This window comes from Strongylocentrotus purpuratus, unplaced genomic scaffold, assembly GCF_000002235.5.
Source record: "Strongylocentrotus purpuratus isolate Spur 01 unplaced genomic scaffold, Spur_5.0 spur5_contig_832, whole genome shotgun sequence".
Lineage (NCBI taxonomy): Eukaryota > Metazoa > Echinodermata > Echinoidea > Camarodonta > Strongylocentrotidae > Strongylocentrotus > Strongylocentrotus purpuratus.
The window spans coordinates 339,609-360,559 of record NW_022145538.1 but is presented as its reverse complement, the minus strand read 5'-3'; the positions used below and the strand labels follow the sequence as shown (position 1 = coordinate 360,559).

Below are 20,951 nucleotides of genomic sequence, written 5' to 3'. Positions count from 1 at the left end.
TTCGAACCATGTCATCTATTGTTTGGTATTGTTTTGTATTTAATTTAATGAAAAGAAGGAAAACGATGTCGATATTATATGCACTTTTTACTATTTACAAAACTTAAAAGAACAAAACAGAGGCTTCTTCATATTTTGTTTTACCTCTTGGATTATCGTTTACAGATAAAAGAAAATATTTCATGTAGAAGACTATATCCCTCCAGAAATGGAGGCAAACGCTGAAACTGTGAAGATGTATATATCATTATGAGGAAATAAAGAAGACCAGAAATTGTTATTTTACAAACAAACAAAAACAAAAAGAATAAAACAAAAAGAAGCACATACAAAATGGGTCAACCGTTGTAAAAATTTAGAGTGTGTCTGAGATTTGTTTGTGTTCGTGATCACCTACAAAATTTGATACCTTTTTTTTGTCCTTTTTCGTTTAATATAGTGGTTTTCCGAAATTGTTTACCGCCCCTTTTATACGAGGAAAAAAAAAAGGATCGGCCTCTAACAGAATCGTCTTTTTCGATTGCAGGTGCCGTTTCGATTATATTTCGTGAACATTTCAAGCATGAAATGTAACAGTGGGACAATAAATGTTGGTCTTACTTTATTTACTTAGTGCACGCGTACACTCTTCATTTCAATTGCAGGCCTCCGTGTGTACTCATGTTATGAAAGAATATATGTGTTACTACTTGACACGATAACAAGAGTTCAAACTATTTGGCAACTTCATATTATACACGTATCTCTCTTTCTTTCTCTCTCTCTCTCTCTCTCCCTTGTTATTTTTTTGGTAATCTTTCCTTATTACATACCAAAAAGAAATAGCTGCACTTTTCATCCCATATTACAGCGAGGTAACACTATGGCGCAATTAAAAATGACACGCTTTCTCAACCGTGTTCAACAATAGAAATGAAATGTAGAGAAAGTAAACACATGTATCCGAGACAATCGTGACTTCAATTGAATAATTACTTTTATTTACAGAGAGATACAGAAGCATACTTGTAATAAATACATTAGATACATAAATTAGTATCCAAATTAAGATTTAAACATATAAATAAATAAAAAGTAATACAATTCGAGTACAATAACGCAAGTAAAATGCAACTGATGATGACAGCGATACTATGAGGTGAACAAATACGACGTGGTTTGAAATTAATTCCTAGAGAGGCTATGTGTAAACATAGTTGAAAGCATTTAAGAGCAATAAGCACTAAGAAAGATTTACGTAATAAATACACACATTCGTTTAAAAAAAGGATCTATGCAAATATTTTCTTAAAAGACATATAGGCTCAACTGCCATTTCATTTAGTCAGTGTGAGTGCTATGAAACAAGGAACCACTATTTTAACTGAAGTTTCTTTATTCTTGTGTGTATTTATAATTTGTAAACTGAATTGTATGAGTCTCCGGACATTTTATTCAGTATGTTTTCATTTACAATAAACCAGAATTGAATTGAATTGTTATGAATTGCAATTTCTGGGCTGATATCATAGTAAACTTCGGTTGTAATAATTAGAGATATTGCATACATGGTATGTTACTTATATTTATATAAGTACATTGGCACATAGAGGTCTTACAAAATAGTTAGTAACCAATGAAATTACACACATTTCAACTTTCCATCTTAATTTTTTTAGTTACTATTCCTCGCTGGGGTCATTCCCTCTCACGTTGATAAAGGGAAAGTCTCTCATTTCATTCCGATGAATTCGAGCAACTCTCGATTTCTACGCTCAGATTCAGACTGCGACACTGTGGAATAAGTGTATCAATGACGTCACGATATGACAAACCATTGGGGAAGTTGACAAACTGCTTAGTGGAGTCTCTCATCCTGTAATAACGACCATCTCGGTAAAAATGCAGGTAATCATTGTCGACGCGCACCACTGCTTCAACTCCATCGCGGAGGGCGTAAGGTGTATTCCTGAAAAAAGTGGATATGCGAGTCCTCCTTTGGAGCCGATTACTGCTGCTAAATTTGTAGACAAACCCACCTGAAAATGGAAAGGAAAACAAAAGGATTTCATTAATTTTCGAATCGTTTCGTTTATTTAAATTGATATTCAAGCTTCTGGGAGTATGGATGATGATGTCATAAAGACACTTTACCAATAAAATGCTTTCTCGACGCAGGTTGGTGTGAAAATATAAATCAATCAATATCTTGTGAGATATTGATTTTGAAATAGGTGTTAAACAGATTATTAAATCAAAACTTCAGTTTCACATCTCCTGTCAGTCAGTATTCATAATAATGTAATGTATTTCATACAAACAAAGACGAAAGTCTAAAATCCATTCTCGCATGAGACCATTTAGTATTACTATCATTATTATTTAAATGTCAAATCAGGAGATTGTTTTATTTTTTAATGAAATAAATGGATACATGTTTTCATCAAATACGGGACCGATTGCGCGGTATTTAAACATTTAATGTTTTGTTTTAAAAAATTCATAATTTATACAATTTAACAAAAAATGTACCTTTGAAGAAAAAAGTTGGACCAGTGTCACTAGATTTATATGCTGCATCGATGTCGCATGGTAAACCAACCCATCTCCTGTTGATTGGTATCCTTGAGAATCTGCGTTGGGTGGAGGTCTGGTAGTAGTAATAACATTCCTGTAATAACAAAAGAAAGAGGGATTAGTGATCAGAAAGTGTGACGGAGGCGCAACAGTTTCTTACACACAATCTTGAATGCTACAATTAGAATGATTTTAATAGATATTCAATGATTAATGGTCATTCCAAATAAGAGATATATTTATATACCATAGCGTTTTTTATTCAACAATTTAGCTATAAATACGCCCCCAACAAATTAAGCTGCTATTAAATATGTACTCGGTTTCGAGCAACCGGAAGCTTTGATCATTGATCTAAAATCATTGAAGATTCTCGATTCATTAAATTTAGACGGAAATGCTCCTGCGTCTTTGGTGAACGAGGTAATAAAACTGAAGATAATACAGTTTTCGCGCACCTTTTGTAAGTATAGAGTAAATAAATGTTAGATGTAGAGAATACGAAGGGTAATGAACTATTATGTACTGCCAGTTTCACAACGATTATAAAGATCGAATAAAATACTTACGCTGAAGAAATATGAAAAGATCCCATTTTGGAAACTGGCATCCACGTTCTCTGGCAGATCAAATCCAAATCTGTTACGAACTACCCCCCACGAAGGTGATGCCTGATCTAGACGCCAGTAGTAACGCCCTTTGTAACGAAAATATATTAAATATACATATATTAATTGATATATTAAATACATTTCTAGATTAATTAAGCTCTTTCTTTTGGATAAGCTGTAAAGGGGATCGTAGACGGAAAATAGAGCAGAGCTTCGATAAAAGGGTAATAAAGGAAAAAATATCTTGTCGAACTAGCAATACAAGCGTTTATTATAGTACCATATTTGGTAATAAAAACTGATATTCATAGACAGAAAACATTTTTTTTTTTAAATAGGTAAAGTTTTTTTTACTTGCTTGCCAGAGGAAGGATTATAATTATCATCAAATTCGAGCTTAGCATTTATTTAATCGTACAAAATAGGAGCGATTAAATCCTAAGTGGGTTATTAATGTAGAAGTTAAGATGCAATCCATTCTATATGCAGCGAAGAGACACAGTGGTATTCGCTTTATAGAAAAGTCAAAACAATACATCGCTCATGTAAATAATGAAAAGGAATTTAGAGAACAGAAGTTTGGGATAATTTAGAAAGCTGCTTTTGAAACTAAGACATCATTAATATGCTCTTACCGGCCAAGGCGTATATTCTACCACTATAATCTTTGATGACTGCATCGAAGGATCCCGTGCAGGCCTGGCGTGGTGGGGTAGGTGACGTAGGAGGTCTTATTGTGGTAGTCTGTGTGGTGGTTGGTTGTGTAGTTGTACGGCGTGTGGTTGTACGGCGTGTGGTTGTACGGCGTGTGGTAGTACGGGTGATTGTGGGTCGCCTAGTTGTTGTGGTTGTGCCAGTGTTTCCTAAGGAAGAGTAAGATACATAAACATTAGATCTTATTTATGCTTCATTATTTTACATTTAGGTCCAGGGGCGAAACGACTGCTCCTTTTAAAACAAAAACACACCCTCCCCTATTTACAAAAGCTTAATAAATTATCGTGAAATATGTATTATTTAAAATACCTATCGGGTATGTAAGTGTTGAGAGGTATATAGGTAGGTTGATTAAAATCTTCATGTTTAACAATAAGATAAAGACCCGTCATTTTAAAAATTAAAACATACATCTCTATTGATTAAATACCATATGACTTACTTCCATAAAGCGACGTGATACCAGCAATGTCATCACGATCAAGATTGAAGTTGGGATTATAACCCCGATAATAGGGGTACATAAGAGCTGCCTGTACATCCGAGTGGTAGAGACCAAGACTGTGACCAAACTCATGGGCTGCTACCTGAAACAAGTTCGTACCTGATGGATAGAAAAATGATGTGATTATCATAACAGAAAATGTCGGTGAGCATTCAGTGGTAAGAAAAAAAAATGACAATCACAAACACTGGCATCCTGAAGATGTACCATGGATTTTAGTATTTTAACTTCTTTTGATCGTTCGTTACTGTGTTTATATATTATTCTTCCTTTCATTTAGCATAATATATATGTCTCCTTTGGGCCAACTTTTCAAACATATTCAGCAGTTTTAATGAAAGAATATCACAACCTTGCGATCCAAACATTATTTTTAATAAATCTATATTTTAAAAAGGGGGAATAAAACGTAGACAATCATGTGAATTCTTACCAAAGTTTGTCCCGATTGTCCAAGTCTCGGAGTCGTCGAAATGAGCGTCACCGTTACGAGGTAGGAAGGCGTGGGCGAGGACGCCGCCTTGGCCATCGAAAGAGATGCCGTCACCGTGTTCATAGCTCCCGAACTTGATACGGATATCGACAGATGAACTATCGACGACCTCACGAAAGGTCAAACCGGATACATCGTCCCAAACCTGTATTGAAGATGATAAAGACATTAATAAATAAAAGCCAATCATTAACATGTTTAAATCGAAATTTAGAATTAATTCAACAATTTTGTTGATGGCATCATTAGGCGTATCAACAAAAATGGTATAATTACCTGAAACGTTTCAATTATCCTGCACCACAAAAATTGTCTAACTGCATGTTTGTATTATAAATCTCCATTATTTTCAATATCACAAACATGATAATTTATACAATAGCACGACGCGTTTGCTAAACAAAATGGAATGGTTACTTTTAAGAGAGTTACAAGATACTCGCAAAATAGTTCAGCCTTTAAAAGAAGACCCTTAGCCCATAAAAAATATACATGTTTAGCGTCCCCACCCGCTTCCTTTTTGAAATTTTTTAATTTTGTTTGTTTAAGAAAAAAACACATAAAAAACACTGCTAAAATGGATCTTTTTCTGATAAAAAATAAAGAAAAAAAAAATGTCGGCGGACATCTTGCAAAATAGCCCCGACTGTCATGGAAAATGTACCGAGCGGCCATTTTGAAGAAAAAAAGGGCCTCCTCCTTCCTATTTTTCGAAAAACAGGACGCTAAACATGTTATTATTTTTTTATTTGGCCTTAGAAATGTTCATTTAGATGCCTAACTCATACTAATATGGAACGGCAGTTCTAAAGTATGAATATCTCCCCCCCCCCCTCACCGACAAAAAAAAAAAACAGACTCAAACATTAAACATTTATGGGCTCACCTGAAAGGCTCTCCTTATCTCGTTCTTGATCGCGTTTTGATTGAGATCATTGGTGAGTGTACCGAAGCTATACGTCACAGCTACGTTACGTGGCCACGCGATGCCACCTGTGACGTAGGGTAGGATATCGGGAACACCACATCGAGGGGTATCGAGGAGCTCAACTGTTTCAGCATCCAATATACCTGTCATACGGGGAGGAATAAAACGTGACAACACGAATAAGAGTGACGTAACAATAATAATAGTATAAGTAATGATAATACTAGCAATACTATAAAATAGAAGATGCGAAATTGAATTGGGGATATCATAACGACGGTAATAATGTGACAACGGTTTTAACAATGATGGGGTTAGTGATAATGATCACAATAATGTTGTCAATGATATTAGAATAAATATTTAGCTCTAACACAAATCATCGTGTCATGCGCAAGGCTAAAACAAGTTTACTAATCGTAATTTGAAACACCGACCAAAAACGCTGAACTAATGAGTTACACGTTGTAACATACTGATGCTTTAAACTGCAAATGTGTTCAAATCAAATCAGCGACTCACCTGTTTGGTTTATACCGCCATGTTGTTGATATTCCAAGATGGCGGATGTGTAGTTGATGTTTGCCTCGCCAAAGGTTGAACCGAGTGGGACGTAACCGAACTGCTCAAGATTGGCCTAAAATAAGAGGTTAATTAACAATAGAATAATTATGAATGAAGTGAATAATTAAGGAATGAAAGTAACATGAATATCACACTGTAAATTGCTTACTAGAATTAAAATTCTGCTCATAACATAACGTTCTTCTGAAAGGTGGTATTTCAGATTAAGCGGCTACAACTGAACTCCCTCCACAGTTTTGGCGACATCAAGATAACCAATAAAAACGAGGTCTTGTTCAATTTACATTAGAATAGATAGCGCATAAATGTGTCAACCATTCTTTTGGCTTAACATAAGTTAAATTGTATCTTCGAAATGAAATAATGTTGGCGGTAGCTCATGCCCTAAACGCAATCAAGTATTAGACATGGGATCATGAATTAGTGAAACTGGATCAAACTCAAAACCGCATTGATAAGATCGTAGTTTAATTAGATTGGACCCCAAGGAAACAAGATTGAGTGAACACGAATTATTAACCTAATTGTTGCGATCATTGTAGTTTAATATGTAATCATGTAGGTGTATTTAAAACTGTAACGATTATGATTTCGCTGGATCAATTTTGACTTCGCAATGAAACGACATTCATAAAGAAGACACAAGCACATGCTCAAAACTTCATCTTAACAAGCTTAATCTCTCTCTCTCTCTCTCTCTCTCTCTCTCTCTCTTCCTTCCACCTCTCGAAAGTACACCCATATAAACAGCAGAATCATTACCAAGAAAATAGATGTCGTAATAATAGAATCTTACCTTCAATATTACGACTTTTGACTCGTCAATATCCTCGTCGACGACTATGCCCGAAACCACATCTTCAGATGTTGGTGTTGTTGTTGTTGTTGTTTGCAGTGTCGTCGTATCTTCAATCGATTCACCGCCATCGTCATCATCAGAATCGTCTTCGGAGACAGCAGTCAAGATCGCTGATCTCGGAGTGGTCAAGTCGAAATCATCTCCTGCTTCGCTGACCAATGCTGTGATGTCAGCTATCTGTGTCGGTCCGAATGTGGCCGAGATCGGGGTATTTAGTACAGTGGTTAGCCGTGTCAAGAAAACTACTGCTAATATCAAGCAAAAATTCGCCATTCTCAGTCTAAAGAGCGAACGATGATTTTAGTTGAAATGAAAACGACCTTCTAACTTGTATGAGCTTGTTTACAGCTTGATGATAAGAAGTGATAATGATTTTCACAAACAATTCACTGGCTATTTATTCGATTTTGAATCCCTGTAAAAGCGGGTTTCTAGTTAACCGCGCCCTAACGAACGCTGTTCTGATTGGCCTGTTCCGTACGCGTACCTGGTAAGCTCCTTTTTGGTTGGACGACTATTGTACGGACAATAGTGAACTATTGACCAACGGCGATATAGGATGTCAATCTTCTCCCGGAACTCTGCGGATGATGTTTCTTGTTGCCTAGCTACGTAGTTCCGGGTTTGAATTGGGTTACCCTGATAAAGAAATTGAAAGTGTATGGAATTTATTAAACGGATACAAATGGGAGAGAGTCTAGGAAGTTAAATCTCAGAATTTCTTTTTCCCTAACAATCTTTTTTGTTCAGTAGCAATGTTTCGTTTCTCTTTTTCTCGCTACTATGAAATAACATATGTTTAATTAATAAAATAACATGATTAATTATCTGCCATGATCCAATTATTTCATCTAGTCCAATGTGAACTTCCTTCCATCCAATCTCTTAAGAAAGTGGGAGACTCAATATGTTATTATGCTGTTCCCATAAATCCTTTACCATATCACATTCAACAAATATGTATTTATATGTTTCTTCATCTTTTCCACACAGAGGAGCACTTATCACATGATATTAAATGAAACCTGTAAAGTGGTGATTAACTAACACAAACAATATTATACAGCAGTTTGAATTGAAATTCTTTTAGTCTTTTTATCCAATTTGCAAATTCTGGGATGAAGCTGAAACCTTTCCATTTCCGTTACCGATATGTAATATAATGATTTATACAGAAACCTTTCCACTTCTGTGGACTTTCTCAAGCCAAGTGATCAGTCACACGTTTTCTCATAATTATAATGATCGCAAATTATGAAAACTAACAGGTGTATTTATTATATTTTGATACAGACTGTCATAAATTCTTCGAACAAACTAAATCAAATCGAAATGTTTTCTTTGAAAACTCTATTCTTAGACCAGAATGTGATAGCTGGTGCTTTGTGAGATCCGGCACTTTCCATTTCTCAAGTATGACTACATACATTTTTTAATTAATAATATTTTCTCTTCATTTAATACCATACATCTGAAATAAGCATTCGGCTTTAATTTTCCTTCTACATCTATAACATGGTACAAGTATGTTTAAGGAAAAGATTTTCATTAAAAAATGTCACTCCCCTCTTTATGAATATACTTTTTTTTTTTTTTTTTTTAATCACTTGCTTTCTTAGTTGTTTCTTTTTTAATAAACACATTCTTCATATCACGCCAGATAGTTAACATTTCCTGGTTGTTTTTGGTAATGGTATTCTAATCATTTTTCAGGAATAAAATTTCAATATAAAAAATAGAATATCCCAGAAGGGTCTCATTTGAAATTTGAATATATTTTCTGGTCTCCAGTTATAAGTCTTTTAATTCACATCACCCCTTGTATCTTGACATTTCAGTCCTCCTTGCCTTTAATCTAGATATAGGGTACACCTTCTAATCTTATTCCTACCTTGCCATAGAAAATGGAAACAAATACCATTAATTTCTTTGAAGACCCATTCAGGCAAATGAATTTAAGAGCTAACATAAATCATTTTTGAGTATGCATATGTTTTAACGGTTTTGATTTATTCCACCATTTTTAACAATTTCCTTATTTTGCTTAAAATTTATTTATAATTCGTTTCCTCTATATTATGAGGATCTAGAAACACAAATAAATTTGAGTTTGATCGATTACACTACAATCAATACAAAACCTATTAATAACAGATTAATCGCTGTGGCCAGTAAGACAAGAATATAATTTAAAAAATACATAAATTTATTAAAAAATAATAAACACTAAACAAATATATATATAGGTAAAGTTTTTTTTATGGGCTGATCATATTTTAGTTCGTAGCATATAGCGATAGAGAGAGAGTGAGAGGGCCATTACGAAACAATTAATCATCTTCCAAACCCTTCTTTACAACACAAAGATTATCCTTATAAAGGCCACATGTCTAAACGTTAGTCTACTAAATTGTAAGAGTGGTAGTTAAGGATTATAATCTGATTTGAGTTTACAATTACATGGTGTGACAAAATCCGGGTTAAGGTCATTATTATGAGAATCCTTACCCCACATGATTAACGGCTATATCCTGTTTGGCTAATTTAGTAGGCTACTATTGACTACATACTTATTAAAGGTTGACAACTGCTAATGATACTAGTATTGATATTGGTGGACAATTACAATCTCTACCAACCATTTATTATGTTGTGTCTTTCAAAGACAGGGTGATCAACAACAGGTCCAAGATATAAATAATTTTTAAATAATAATAAAAAAGTTCAGTTGATAGTCCCGTGTTTCACATTTTCAATTATCAGTACCTCTATCAGAACGAAATAAAGATAGTTTGTGTAATTTCAAAATTAATATGTAAAATCGGTTCTCCTTGCCTGCTGCACACGTAAAGTCGAAACAAATCGTAGCCATGACGAACCAATTCTATTTTTATGGAAAGGAATCGGGTCGGTTTCGATTAGATTTTGTGATCCTAGTGATGTAAAGTGGAAGTTATTTTATATTATTAAAATTACTTTGTTGTTCCATCTCGTATCGGTTGTGTTGGTATTACTTGGGTGCCAGCTTCTTTCTTTTCTCTTTCTCTCTCTCTCTCTCTCTCTCTCTCTCTCTCTCTCTCTCTCTCTCCTTCTCTCTCTCTCACTCTCTTTCTCTCTCTCTCTCTCCTTCTCTCTCTCTCACTCTCTTTCTCTCTCTCTCTCTCTGTCTCCCCCCTCTCTCTCTCTCTCTCTCTCTCTCTCACTCTCTCTAACTGTCGATCCCCTAAATTTGTTAATACTCTGCTGGCATACTCTGCTGGCATACTCTGCTGTATGATAAGCTGACATCGGGATTATTTTATACAAGGTACAACTTCTTTCTTCTCCTCCTTACTCTCTTCAATCCTTCCGTTCCCGGTATATACCGTTGTTTTTTCAAAATCCGTTAATTTTCTCCACCAAGACAATTTGAAAACAATAACTAATAATATCATTCTGTTTTTGAAATCCAGTTATTACTGACGAAGCTATCTTTAACATTATAATCAACATTTATCCAGGTTTTACGCATTTAATTACTAGGGGTGATCTAAATCATTATCATTAAACAAATCACGTGTATATCGGACGAAGATCGTTCAGCAAATATATCATTTGAAATGTGTTATTTGCAGAAATATGCACATGTTTTCGTCATTAGCTAATAACATTTCAAAGGCTGAAAGTTGATCAAACAATTACATTACCCCCATAATATGGCCAAAAATCTGTTGGCGTGGGATCGGTGTGGGGTCGGCGTGGGATCGGTGAGGGTTCGGCGTGGGATCGGTGGGGGGTCGGTGTGGTGGTGGAACTGACAAACGTGTCCCAAGCATGCACTGTAAACATGTTAGCGTTTGTTTACTAACATGTATTTGTCCCCAAAATCGAGCCTGATCATGCACTAACGCATACATAGTGTAGGTGTTAGTATTCAAATACTTCAAACGCAGGAAATTAAGCACTCATTGTTAAAACAAACAGTTTATCTGCTTGTCATAGCAAACATTTTTGTCTCTTACTGTCAGATATTGAATGGTTTATCCGTTGTGAAATTAGTCAAGATAATTAAGCGGTTGGCAGACACGCTGCAGCTAACAGTTCACAAGCACTATTGTCAGTGGTTGGATCGTTTGAACACAAGCACATACAACAAAATATAAAAAACGCAAGTTTTCTGGAAAACAAGATTTTGGAAAGAAGTTGAAAAGAATATAAAAAAATATTCTATGTTTAACTCTAATTTCGAACCATGTCATCTATTGTTTGGTATTTAATTTAATGAAAAGAAGGAAAACGATGTCGATATTATTTTAGATTATGCACTTTTTACTATTTACAAAAGCTTTGTTGGAAAGAATTTAAAAGAAAAGAACAAACAGAGGCTTCTTCATATTTTGTTTTACCTCTTGGATTATCGTTTACAGATAAAAGAAAATATTTCTTGTAGAAAACTATGTATATCCCTCCAGAAATGGAGGCAAATGCTGAAAATATGAAGATGTATATATCATTATGAGGAAATAAAGAAAACCAGAAATTGTTATTTTACAAACAAACAAAAACAAAAAGAATAAAACAAAAAGAAGCACATACAAAATGGGTCAACCGTTGTAAAAATTTAGAGTGTGTCTGAGATTTGTTTTTGTTCGTGATTACCTACAAAATGTGATAACCTTTTTTTTTATCCTTTCTCGTTTTTATACTGGTTTTCCGAAATTGTTTACCGCCCCTTTTATACGAGGAAAAAAAAACACTGATCGGCCTCTAACAGAATCGTCTATTTCGATTGCAGGTGCCGTTTCGATTATATTTCGTGAACATTTCAAGCATGAAATGTAACAGTAGGAAAATAAATGTTGGTCTTACTTTATTTACTTAGTGCACACGTACACTCTTCATTTCAATTGCAGGCCTCCGTGTGTACTCATGTTATGAAAGAATATCTGTGTTACTACTTGACATGATAACAAGAGTTCAAACTATTTGGCAACTTCATATTATACACGTATCTCTCTCTCTCTCTCTCTCTCTCTCTCTCTCTCTCTCTCTCTCTCCCTCTCTATCTCTCTCTCTCTCTCTCTCTCTCTCTCTCTCTCTCTCTCTCTCTCTCTCTCTCCTCCTTGCTCTTTTTTGTGGTAATCTCTCCTTGTTCCCTTCATAAGGTTACATATCAACGAAAAGTACATGTAACTGCACTTTTCATCCCATAGTACAACGGGGGAATTCCATGGCGCAATTAAAAATGACACGCTTTCTCAACCATGTTCAATAATAGAAATGAAATGTAGAGAAAGTCAACACATGTATCCGAGACAATCGTGACTTCAATTGAATAATTAGTTTTATTTACAGAGAGATAATATAGAAACCCACTTGTAATAGATGAAAACAATATAGATAACCAGCACCTGTGGGTATTTAGTAAGGTTCACCTAAAACTTGATGGGTTTTTTCATCTCATTAATCAGATTCATAAATTAATATCCAAATTAAAATCTAAACATATAAATAAATAAGAGTTATAACATTCGAGGACAATGGCGCAAGATAAATGCAACTGATGATTACAGCGATATTATGAGGTGAACAAATACGACGTGAGGTGAAATTAATTCGTAGAGAGGCTATGTGTAAACATAGTTGAAAGCATTTAAGAGCAATAAGCACTAAGAAAGATTTGCGTAATAAATACACACATTCGTTTAAAAAAAAGGATCTATACAAATATTTTCTTAAAAGTTATGCTCAACTGACATTTCATTCGGTCAGTGCGAGTGCTTTGAAACAAAGTACCACTCTTTCAACTTTGTTATGAATTACAATTTTCTGGGCTGAAATCATAATGAACTATGCTTCAGCTGTAACATATATTATTATAGATATTGGATACATGGTATATTGCTTATATTTATGAAAGTACATTGGCGCATAGAGGTCTTATACAAAATAGTAAGTAAGCAATGAAAATTACCCATATTTAAACTTTCCATCTTAACACTTTTAGTTACTATTCTTCGCTGGGGTCATTACCGCTCGTTGATAAAGGGAAAGTCCCTAAAAAAAATGTCATTTCATTCCGAGGAATTCGAGCAACTCTCGATTTCTACGCTCAGATTCAGACTGCGACACTGTGGAATGAGCGTATCAATGACGTTACGATATGACAAACCATTGGGGAAGTTGACAAACTGCTTAGTGGAGTCTCTCATCCTGTAGTATCGACCATCTCGGTAAAAATGCAGGTAAACATCGTCGACGCGTACCACTGCTTCAACTCCATCGCGGAGGGCGTAAGGTGTATTCCTGAAAAAAGTGGATATGCGAGTCCTCCTTTGGAGCCGATTTGTGCTGCTAAATTTGTAGACAAACCCACCTGAAAATGGAAAGGGAAACAAAAGGATTTCATTAATTTTCGAATCATTTAGTTTATTTATATTGATATTCAAGCTTCTGGGAATATGGATGATGGTATTGTCATAAAGATACTTCACCAATAAAATGCTTTCCCGGCGCATGTTGGTGTGAAAATGGAAATCAATCAATATCTTGTGAGATATTGATTTTGAAATAGTTGATGACTTGTAAAGAGACTTCGGTTATTAATGCATCCTGAGGTTAATAATGAACTTCATTCGTTATGAAATCTCTTGACTATTCACAAAATAGTGCTCAATCACGGATAAATCACAGGTGTTAAACAGATTATTAAATCAGATTTCAGTTCCATTTCTGCTGTCAGTCAGTATTCATAATAATTGTCAATAGTAAAATTAAATACACAAAGGGAGATTCTCTGAAATGTATTTCATACATACAAAGACGAAAGTCTAAAATCCATTCTCGGATGAAACCATTTGGTATTACTATAATTATTTAATTGTCAAATCAAGACTTTTTTTCTTGATGAAATAAATGGATACTTGTTTTCATCAGACGGGACAGATTTTGCGGTATGTGAAACGCTGTAATGTTTTATTTTAAATAAATCATAATTTATACAATTTTAAAAAAATGTACCTTTGAAGAAAAAAGTTGGACCAGTGTCACTAGATTTATATGCTGCATCGATGTCGCATGGTAAACCAACCCATCTCCTGTTGATTGGTATCCTTGAGAATCTGCGTTGGGTCGAGGTCTGGTAGTAGTAATAACATTCCTGTAATAACAAAAGAAAGAGGGATTAGTGATTAAAAAGAGTGACGGAGACGCAACAGTTTCTTACACACAATCTTGAATGCTACAGTTAGAATGATTGTAATCATTATTCAAATGGTCATTATCCGACTAGAGAAAATATTTATAAACCATAGCGTTTTTTATTCAACAATTTAGCTATAAATAGGCCCCCAAAATTAAGCTGCTTTAAAATATGTACTTGGTTTCGAGAAGCAGAAGCTTTGACCATTGATCTAAAATCATTTATGATCCTCGGCCCATTAAATGTAGACGGAGATGCTCCTGGGCCTTTGGTGAACGAGGTAATAAAACTGAAGGTAATACAGTTTTCGCGCACCTTTTGTAATTATAGAATAAATAACTGTTAGATGTAGAGAATATGAAGGGTAATGAACTATTATGTACTGCCAGTTTTACATCGATTATAAAAATCGAATAAAGTACTTACGCTGAAGAAATATGAAAAGATCCCATTTTGGAAACTGGCATCCACGTTCTCTGGCAGATCAAATCCAAATCTGTTACGAACTACCCCCCATGAAGGTGAAGCCTGGTCTAGACGCCAGTAGTAACGCCCTGTGTAATGAAAATATTAAATTAGTAAATCAATGTCTAGATTAAATAAACCTTTTTCTCTAGGATAAGCTGTATAGGGGATCGTAGACAGAAATGGAGCAGAGCTTCGATAACAGAAGTATATAGTCTATGCTGCTTTAACACATTCATACCAGGGTGATAAAAGGGTAATGAGCAATATCCTTTCAAATTATCATTACAAGCGGTCACTGTACTACCATATTTGGTGATAAGAACTGATATTCAAGTAATGAAAAGATTTTTTTTTGTAAATAGGTTAAGTTTTTAACTTGCTTGCTAAAGGATGGATTATAATTATCATCAAATTTTAGCTTAGCATTTATTTTATCGTCCAAAATTGGAGCGATCAAATCCTAAGTGGGTTATTAATGTAGAAGTTAAGATGCAATCCATTCTATATGCAGCGAAGAGACACAGTGGTATTCGCTATATAGAAAAGTCAAATCAATACATCGCTCATGTAAATAATGAAAAGGAATTTAGAGAACAGAAGTTTGGGATAACTTAGAAAGCTGCTTTTGAACATAAGACATCATTAATTTCTTCTTACCGGCCAATGCGTATATTCTACCACTATAATCTTTGATGACTGCATCGAAGGATCCCGTGCAGGCCTGGCGGGGTGGGGTAGGGGACGTAGGAGGTCTTATTGTGGTAGTCTGTGTGGTGGTAGGTTGTGTAGTTGTACGGCGTGTGGTGGTACGGCGTGTGGTTGTACGGCGTGTGGTAGTACGGGTGATTGTGGGTCGCCTTGTTGTTGTGGTTGTGCCAGTGTTTCCTATGGAAGAGGAAGATACATTAACATTTCATCTTATTTATGCTACATTTTTTTATTTGGGTCCAGGAGCGGAGCAAATGCTCCTTTTAAAACAAAATATTTACGGGTCAAAAACACGACCAGGATTCCTTAATATATATTTTTCCAAAGCTAAATAAATCATTAATGATAACAAATATTATCAGAAATAATATCTCTAGTTATATTCGTTTGTCTCGCAATTTATGGTCAACAAGGGATCAAAAAAATTACGACGTTTCGTGCGCCGCTGCAACACTTCGTCAGGTGAACAAATAGTATTAAAAATGATATCTGTCGGATATGTAAGTGTTGAGACGTCTATAGGTAGGTTGATTAAAATCTTCATTTTTAACAATAAGAGACGAAATCGTCATTTTAAAAATTATAACATAAATATCTCTATTGATTAATTCCACATGACTTACTTCCATAAAGCGACGTGATACCAGCAATGTCATCACGATCAAGATTGAAGTTGGGATTATAACCCCGATAATAGGGGTACATAAGAGCTGCCTGTACATCCGAGTGGTAGAGACCAAGACTGTGACCGAACTCATGAGCTGCAACCTGGAACAAGTTCGTACCTGATGGATAGGAAATGATGTGATTATCAGTAACAGAAAATGTCGGTGAGCATTGTGGAAAGAAAAAAAAATGACAATCACAAACACTAGCATCCTGAAGATGTATTTAAAAAAGGGGGAATAAAACGTAGACAATCATGTGAATTCTTACCAAAGTTTGTCCCGATTGTCCAAGTCTCGGAGTCGTCGAAATGAGCGTCACCGTTACGAGGTAGGAAGGCGTGGGCGAGGACGCCGCCTTGGCCATCGAAAGAGATGCCGTCACCGTGTTCATAGCTCCCGAACTTGATACGGATATCGACAGATGAACTATCGACGACCTCACGAAAGGTCAAACCGGATACATCGTCCCAAACCTGTATTGAAGATGATAAAGACATTAATAAATAAAAGCCAATCATCAACATGTTTAAATCGAAATTCAGAATTAATTCAACAATTTTGTTGATGGCATCATTAAGCGTATCAACAAAAATAGTATAATTACCTGAAACGTTTCAATTATCCTGCACCACAAAAATTGTCTAACTGCATGTTTGTATTATAAATCTCCATTATTTTCAATATCACAAACATGATAATTTATACAATAGCATGACGCATTTGCTAAACAAAATGGAATGGTTACTTTTAAGAGAGTTACAAGATACTCGCAAAATAGTTCAGCCTTTAAAAGAAGACCCTTAGCCCATAAAAAATATACATGTTTAGCGCCCCCACCCGCTTCCTTTTTGAAATTTCGAAATTTTGTTTGTTTAAGAAAAAACACTTGAAAAACACTGCTAAAATGGATCTATTTCTGATAAAAAAAATTAAAAAAATTAAAAAAAAAGGTCGGCGGACATTTTGCAAAATAGCCCCGACTGTCATGGAAAATGTACCGAGCGGCCATTTTGAAGAAAAAAAAGGGCCTCCTTCTTCCTATTTATCGATAAACAGGACGCTAAACATGTTATTATTTTTTTATTTGGCCTTAGAAATGTTCATTTAGATGCCTAACTCATACTAATATGGAACGGCAGTTCTAAAGTATGAATATCCCCCCCCCCCCTCACCGACAAAAAAAAAAAAAAACAGACTCGAACATTAAACATTTATGGGCTCACCTGAAAGGCTCTCCTTAGCTCGTTCTTGATCGCGTTTTGATTGAGATCATTGGTGAGTGTACCGAAGCTATACGTCACAGCTACGTTACGTGGCCACGCGATGCCACCTGTGACGTAGGGTAGGATATCGGGAACACCACATCGAGGGGTATCGAGGAGCTCAGCTGTTTCAGCATCCAATATACCTGTCATATGAATGGGGATGAATAAAACGTAAGAATGTTAATAAGAGTGACGTAACAATAGTGCTATTATAAGTAATGATAATACTAGCAATGATAATGAGAATAGTAATGACATTGATGACAGCAAGGTCTGTGACTTACTCAAAACCGTGATGATGTGAGAAATCAAAACAGAAGATGCGAACGTAAATTGAGGATATCATAACGACGGTAATAATATGAGAACGGTTTCAACAATGATTGGGTTGGTGATAATGATAAAAATAATGTTGTCAATAATATTAGAATACATGTTTAGCTCTAACACATATCACCATGTCATGTGCAAGTCTACTGTACATGTTTACTAATCGTAATTTGAAACACCGACCAAAAACGCTGAACTAATGAGTTACACGTTGTAACATACTGATGCTATAAACTGCAAATGTGTTCAAATCAAATCAGAGACTCACCTGTTTGGTTTATACCGCCATGTTGTTGATATTCCAAGATGGCGGATGTGTAGTTGATGTTTGCCTCGCCAAAGGTTGAACCGAGTGGGACGTAACCGAACTGCTCAAGATTGGCCTAAAATAAGAGGTTAATTAACAATAGAATAATTATGAATGAAGTGAATAATTAAGGAATGAAAGTAACATGAATATCATACTGTAAATTGCTTACTAGAATTAAAATTCTGCTCATAACATAACGTTCTTCTGAAAGGTGGTATTTCAGATTAAGCGGCTACAACTGAACTCCCTCCACAGTTTTGGCGACATCAAGATAACCAATAAAAACGAGGTCTTGTTCAATTTACATTAGAATAGAGAGCGCATAAATGTGTCAACCATTCTTTTGGCTTAACATAAGTTAAATTGTATCTTCGAAATGAAATAATGTTGGCGGTAGCTCATGCCCTAAACGCAATCAAGTATTAGACATGGGATCATGAATTAGTGAAACTGGATCAAACTCAAAACCGCATTGATAAGATCGTAGTTATTAGATTGGACCCCAAGGAAACAAGATTGAGTGAACACGAATTATTAACCTAATTGTTGCGATCATTGTAGTTTAATATGTAATCATGTAGGTGTATTTAAAACTGTAACGATTATGATTTCGCTGGATCAATTTTGACTTCGCAATGAAACGACATTCATAAAAAAGACACAAGCACATGCTCAAAACTTCATCTTAACAAGCTTAATCTCTCTCTCTCTCTCTCTCTCTTCCTTCCACCTCTCGAAAGTACACCCATATAAACAGCAGAATCATTACCAAGAAAATAAATGTCGTAATAATAGAATCTTACCTTCAATATTACGACTTTTGACTCGTCAATATCCTCGTCGACGACTATGCCCGAAACCACATCTTCAGATGTTGGTGTTGTTGTTGTTGTTTGCAGTGTCGTCGTATCTTCAACCGATTCACCGCCATCGTCATCATCAGAATCGTCTTCGGAGACAGCAGTCAAGATCGCTGATCTCGGAGTGGTCAAGTCGAAATCATCTCCTGCTTCGCTGACCAATGCTGTGATGTCAGCTATCTGTGTCGGTCCGAATGTGGCCGAGATCGGGGTATTTAGTACAGTGGTTAGCCGTGTCAAAAAAACTACTGCTAATATCAAGCAAAACTGCGCCATTCTCAGTCTAAAGAGCGAACGATGATTTTAGTTGAAATGAAAACAACCTTCTAACTTGTATGAGCTTGTTTACAGCTTGATGATAAGAAGTGATAATGATTTTCACAAACAATTCACTGGCTATTTATTCGATTTTGAATCCCAGTAAAAGTGGGTTTCTAGTTAACCGCGCCCTAACAAACGCTGCTCTGATTGGCCTGTTCCGTACGCGTACCTGGTAAGCTCCTTTTTGATTGGACGACTATTGTACGGACAATAGTAAACTATTGACCAACGGCGATATAGGATGTCAATCTTCTCCCGGAACTCTGCGGATGATGTTTCTTGTTGCCTAGCTACGTAGTTCCGGGTTTGAATTGGGTTACCCTGACAAAGAAATTGAAAGTGTATGGAATTTATTGGACGGATACAAATGGGAGAGAGTCTAGGAAGTTAAATCTCAGAATTTCTTTTTCCCTAACAATCTTTTTAGTTCAGTAGCAATGTTTCGTTTCTCTTTTTCTCGCTACTACGAAATAACATATATTTAATTTTCCACACAGAGAAGCACTTATCACATGATATTAAATGAAACCTGTAAAGTGGTGATTAACTAACACAAACAATATTATACAGCAGTTTGAATTGAAATTCTTTTAGTCTTTTTATCCAATTTGCAAATTCTGGGATGAAGCTGAAACCTTTCCATTTCCGTTACCGATATGTAATATAATGATTGATACAGAAACCTTTCCACTTCTGTGGACTTTCTCAAGCCAAGTGATCAGTCACACGTTTTCTCAAATCATAATGATTGCAAATTTTGAAAACTAATTGGTGTATTTATCAAATTTTGATACAGACTGTCATAAATTCTTCGAACAAACTAAATCAAATTGAAATGTTTTCTTTGAAAACTTAAACTCTATTTTTAGACCAGAATGTGATAGCTGGTTCTTTGTGAGATCCAGTTTCCATTTCTCAGGTATGACTACATACATTTTTCAACTAATTATATTTCCTCTTCATAACTCAGAAATAAGCACCCGGCTTCAGTTTTCCTTCTACACCTATCGCATAGTAATATATGTATGTATTTTTAAGAAAAAGATTTTAATTAAAAAATGTCAGTCCCCTCTCTATGAATATACCTAAATTATTTGTAATAAATCTGTTGCTTTCTTAGTTGTATCTTTTTTAATAAACACATTCATATCACGCCTCATAGTTAACATTTCCTGGTTGTTGTTTTTTGTAATGGTATTCTAATCATTTTTCAGGAATAAAAATTCAATATTAAAATAGATTACCCCAAAAGGGTCTCATTAGAAATGTGTATATTTTTTCCATTTCACTTTCTGGTCTCCAGTTATAAGTCTTTTCATTCACATCACCTCTTGTATCTCGACAAAAAGTCTAACATTTAGCATATTCAGTCCTCCTTGTCTATAATCTAGATACAGGGTACACCTTCTAATCTTATTCCTACCTTGCCATAGCAGATTGAAAAAAATTTCATCAATTTCTTTGAAGACCCATTCATGCACAGGAATTAAAGAGCTGACATAAATCACTTCTGAGTATGCATATGTTTTTTTTAAATTATTTATTTCCACCAATTTTAATAATTTCTTTATTTTACTTAACATTTCT

The 20,951-nt window shown here is 35.1% G+C and overlaps 2 protein-coding genes across 2 annotated transcripts; both read right to left on the bottom strand.

The window, feature by feature from the left end:
• Positions 1-1,716: 1,716 nt before the first annotated feature.
• On the bottom strand, positions 1,717-7,527 carry HE (hatching enzyme). The gene is given in 9 exon segments (NM_001242703.1): positions 1,717-2,018; positions 2,512-2,650; positions 3,126-3,253; positions 3,803-4,030; positions 4,327-4,488; positions 4,823-5,027; positions 5,769-5,953; positions 6,333-6,447; positions 7,192-7,527. Coding segments are annotated over 9 exon segments (1,800 nt in total).
• A 5,028-nt stretch (positions 7,528-12,555) lies between these two features.
• Positions 12,556-19,531, bottom strand: LOC115923431 (50 kDa hatching enzyme-like). Its single transcript, XM_030983962.1, has 9 exons — positions 18,987-19,531; positions 18,142-18,256; positions 17,502-17,686; positions 16,547-16,751; positions 16,234-16,395; positions 15,560-15,787; positions 14,861-14,988; positions 14,254-14,392; positions 12,556-13,609 (listed from the first exon to the last, which is right to left on the bottom strand). Exons 1-9 carry the CDS (start codon positions 19,317-19,319, stop codon positions 13,308-13,310), a joined length of 1,797 nt encoding a protein of 598 aa, XP_030839822.1. The 5' UTR covers positions 19,320-19,531; the 3' UTR covers positions 12,556-13,307.
• Positions 19,532-20,951: the final 1,420 nt, after the last annotated feature.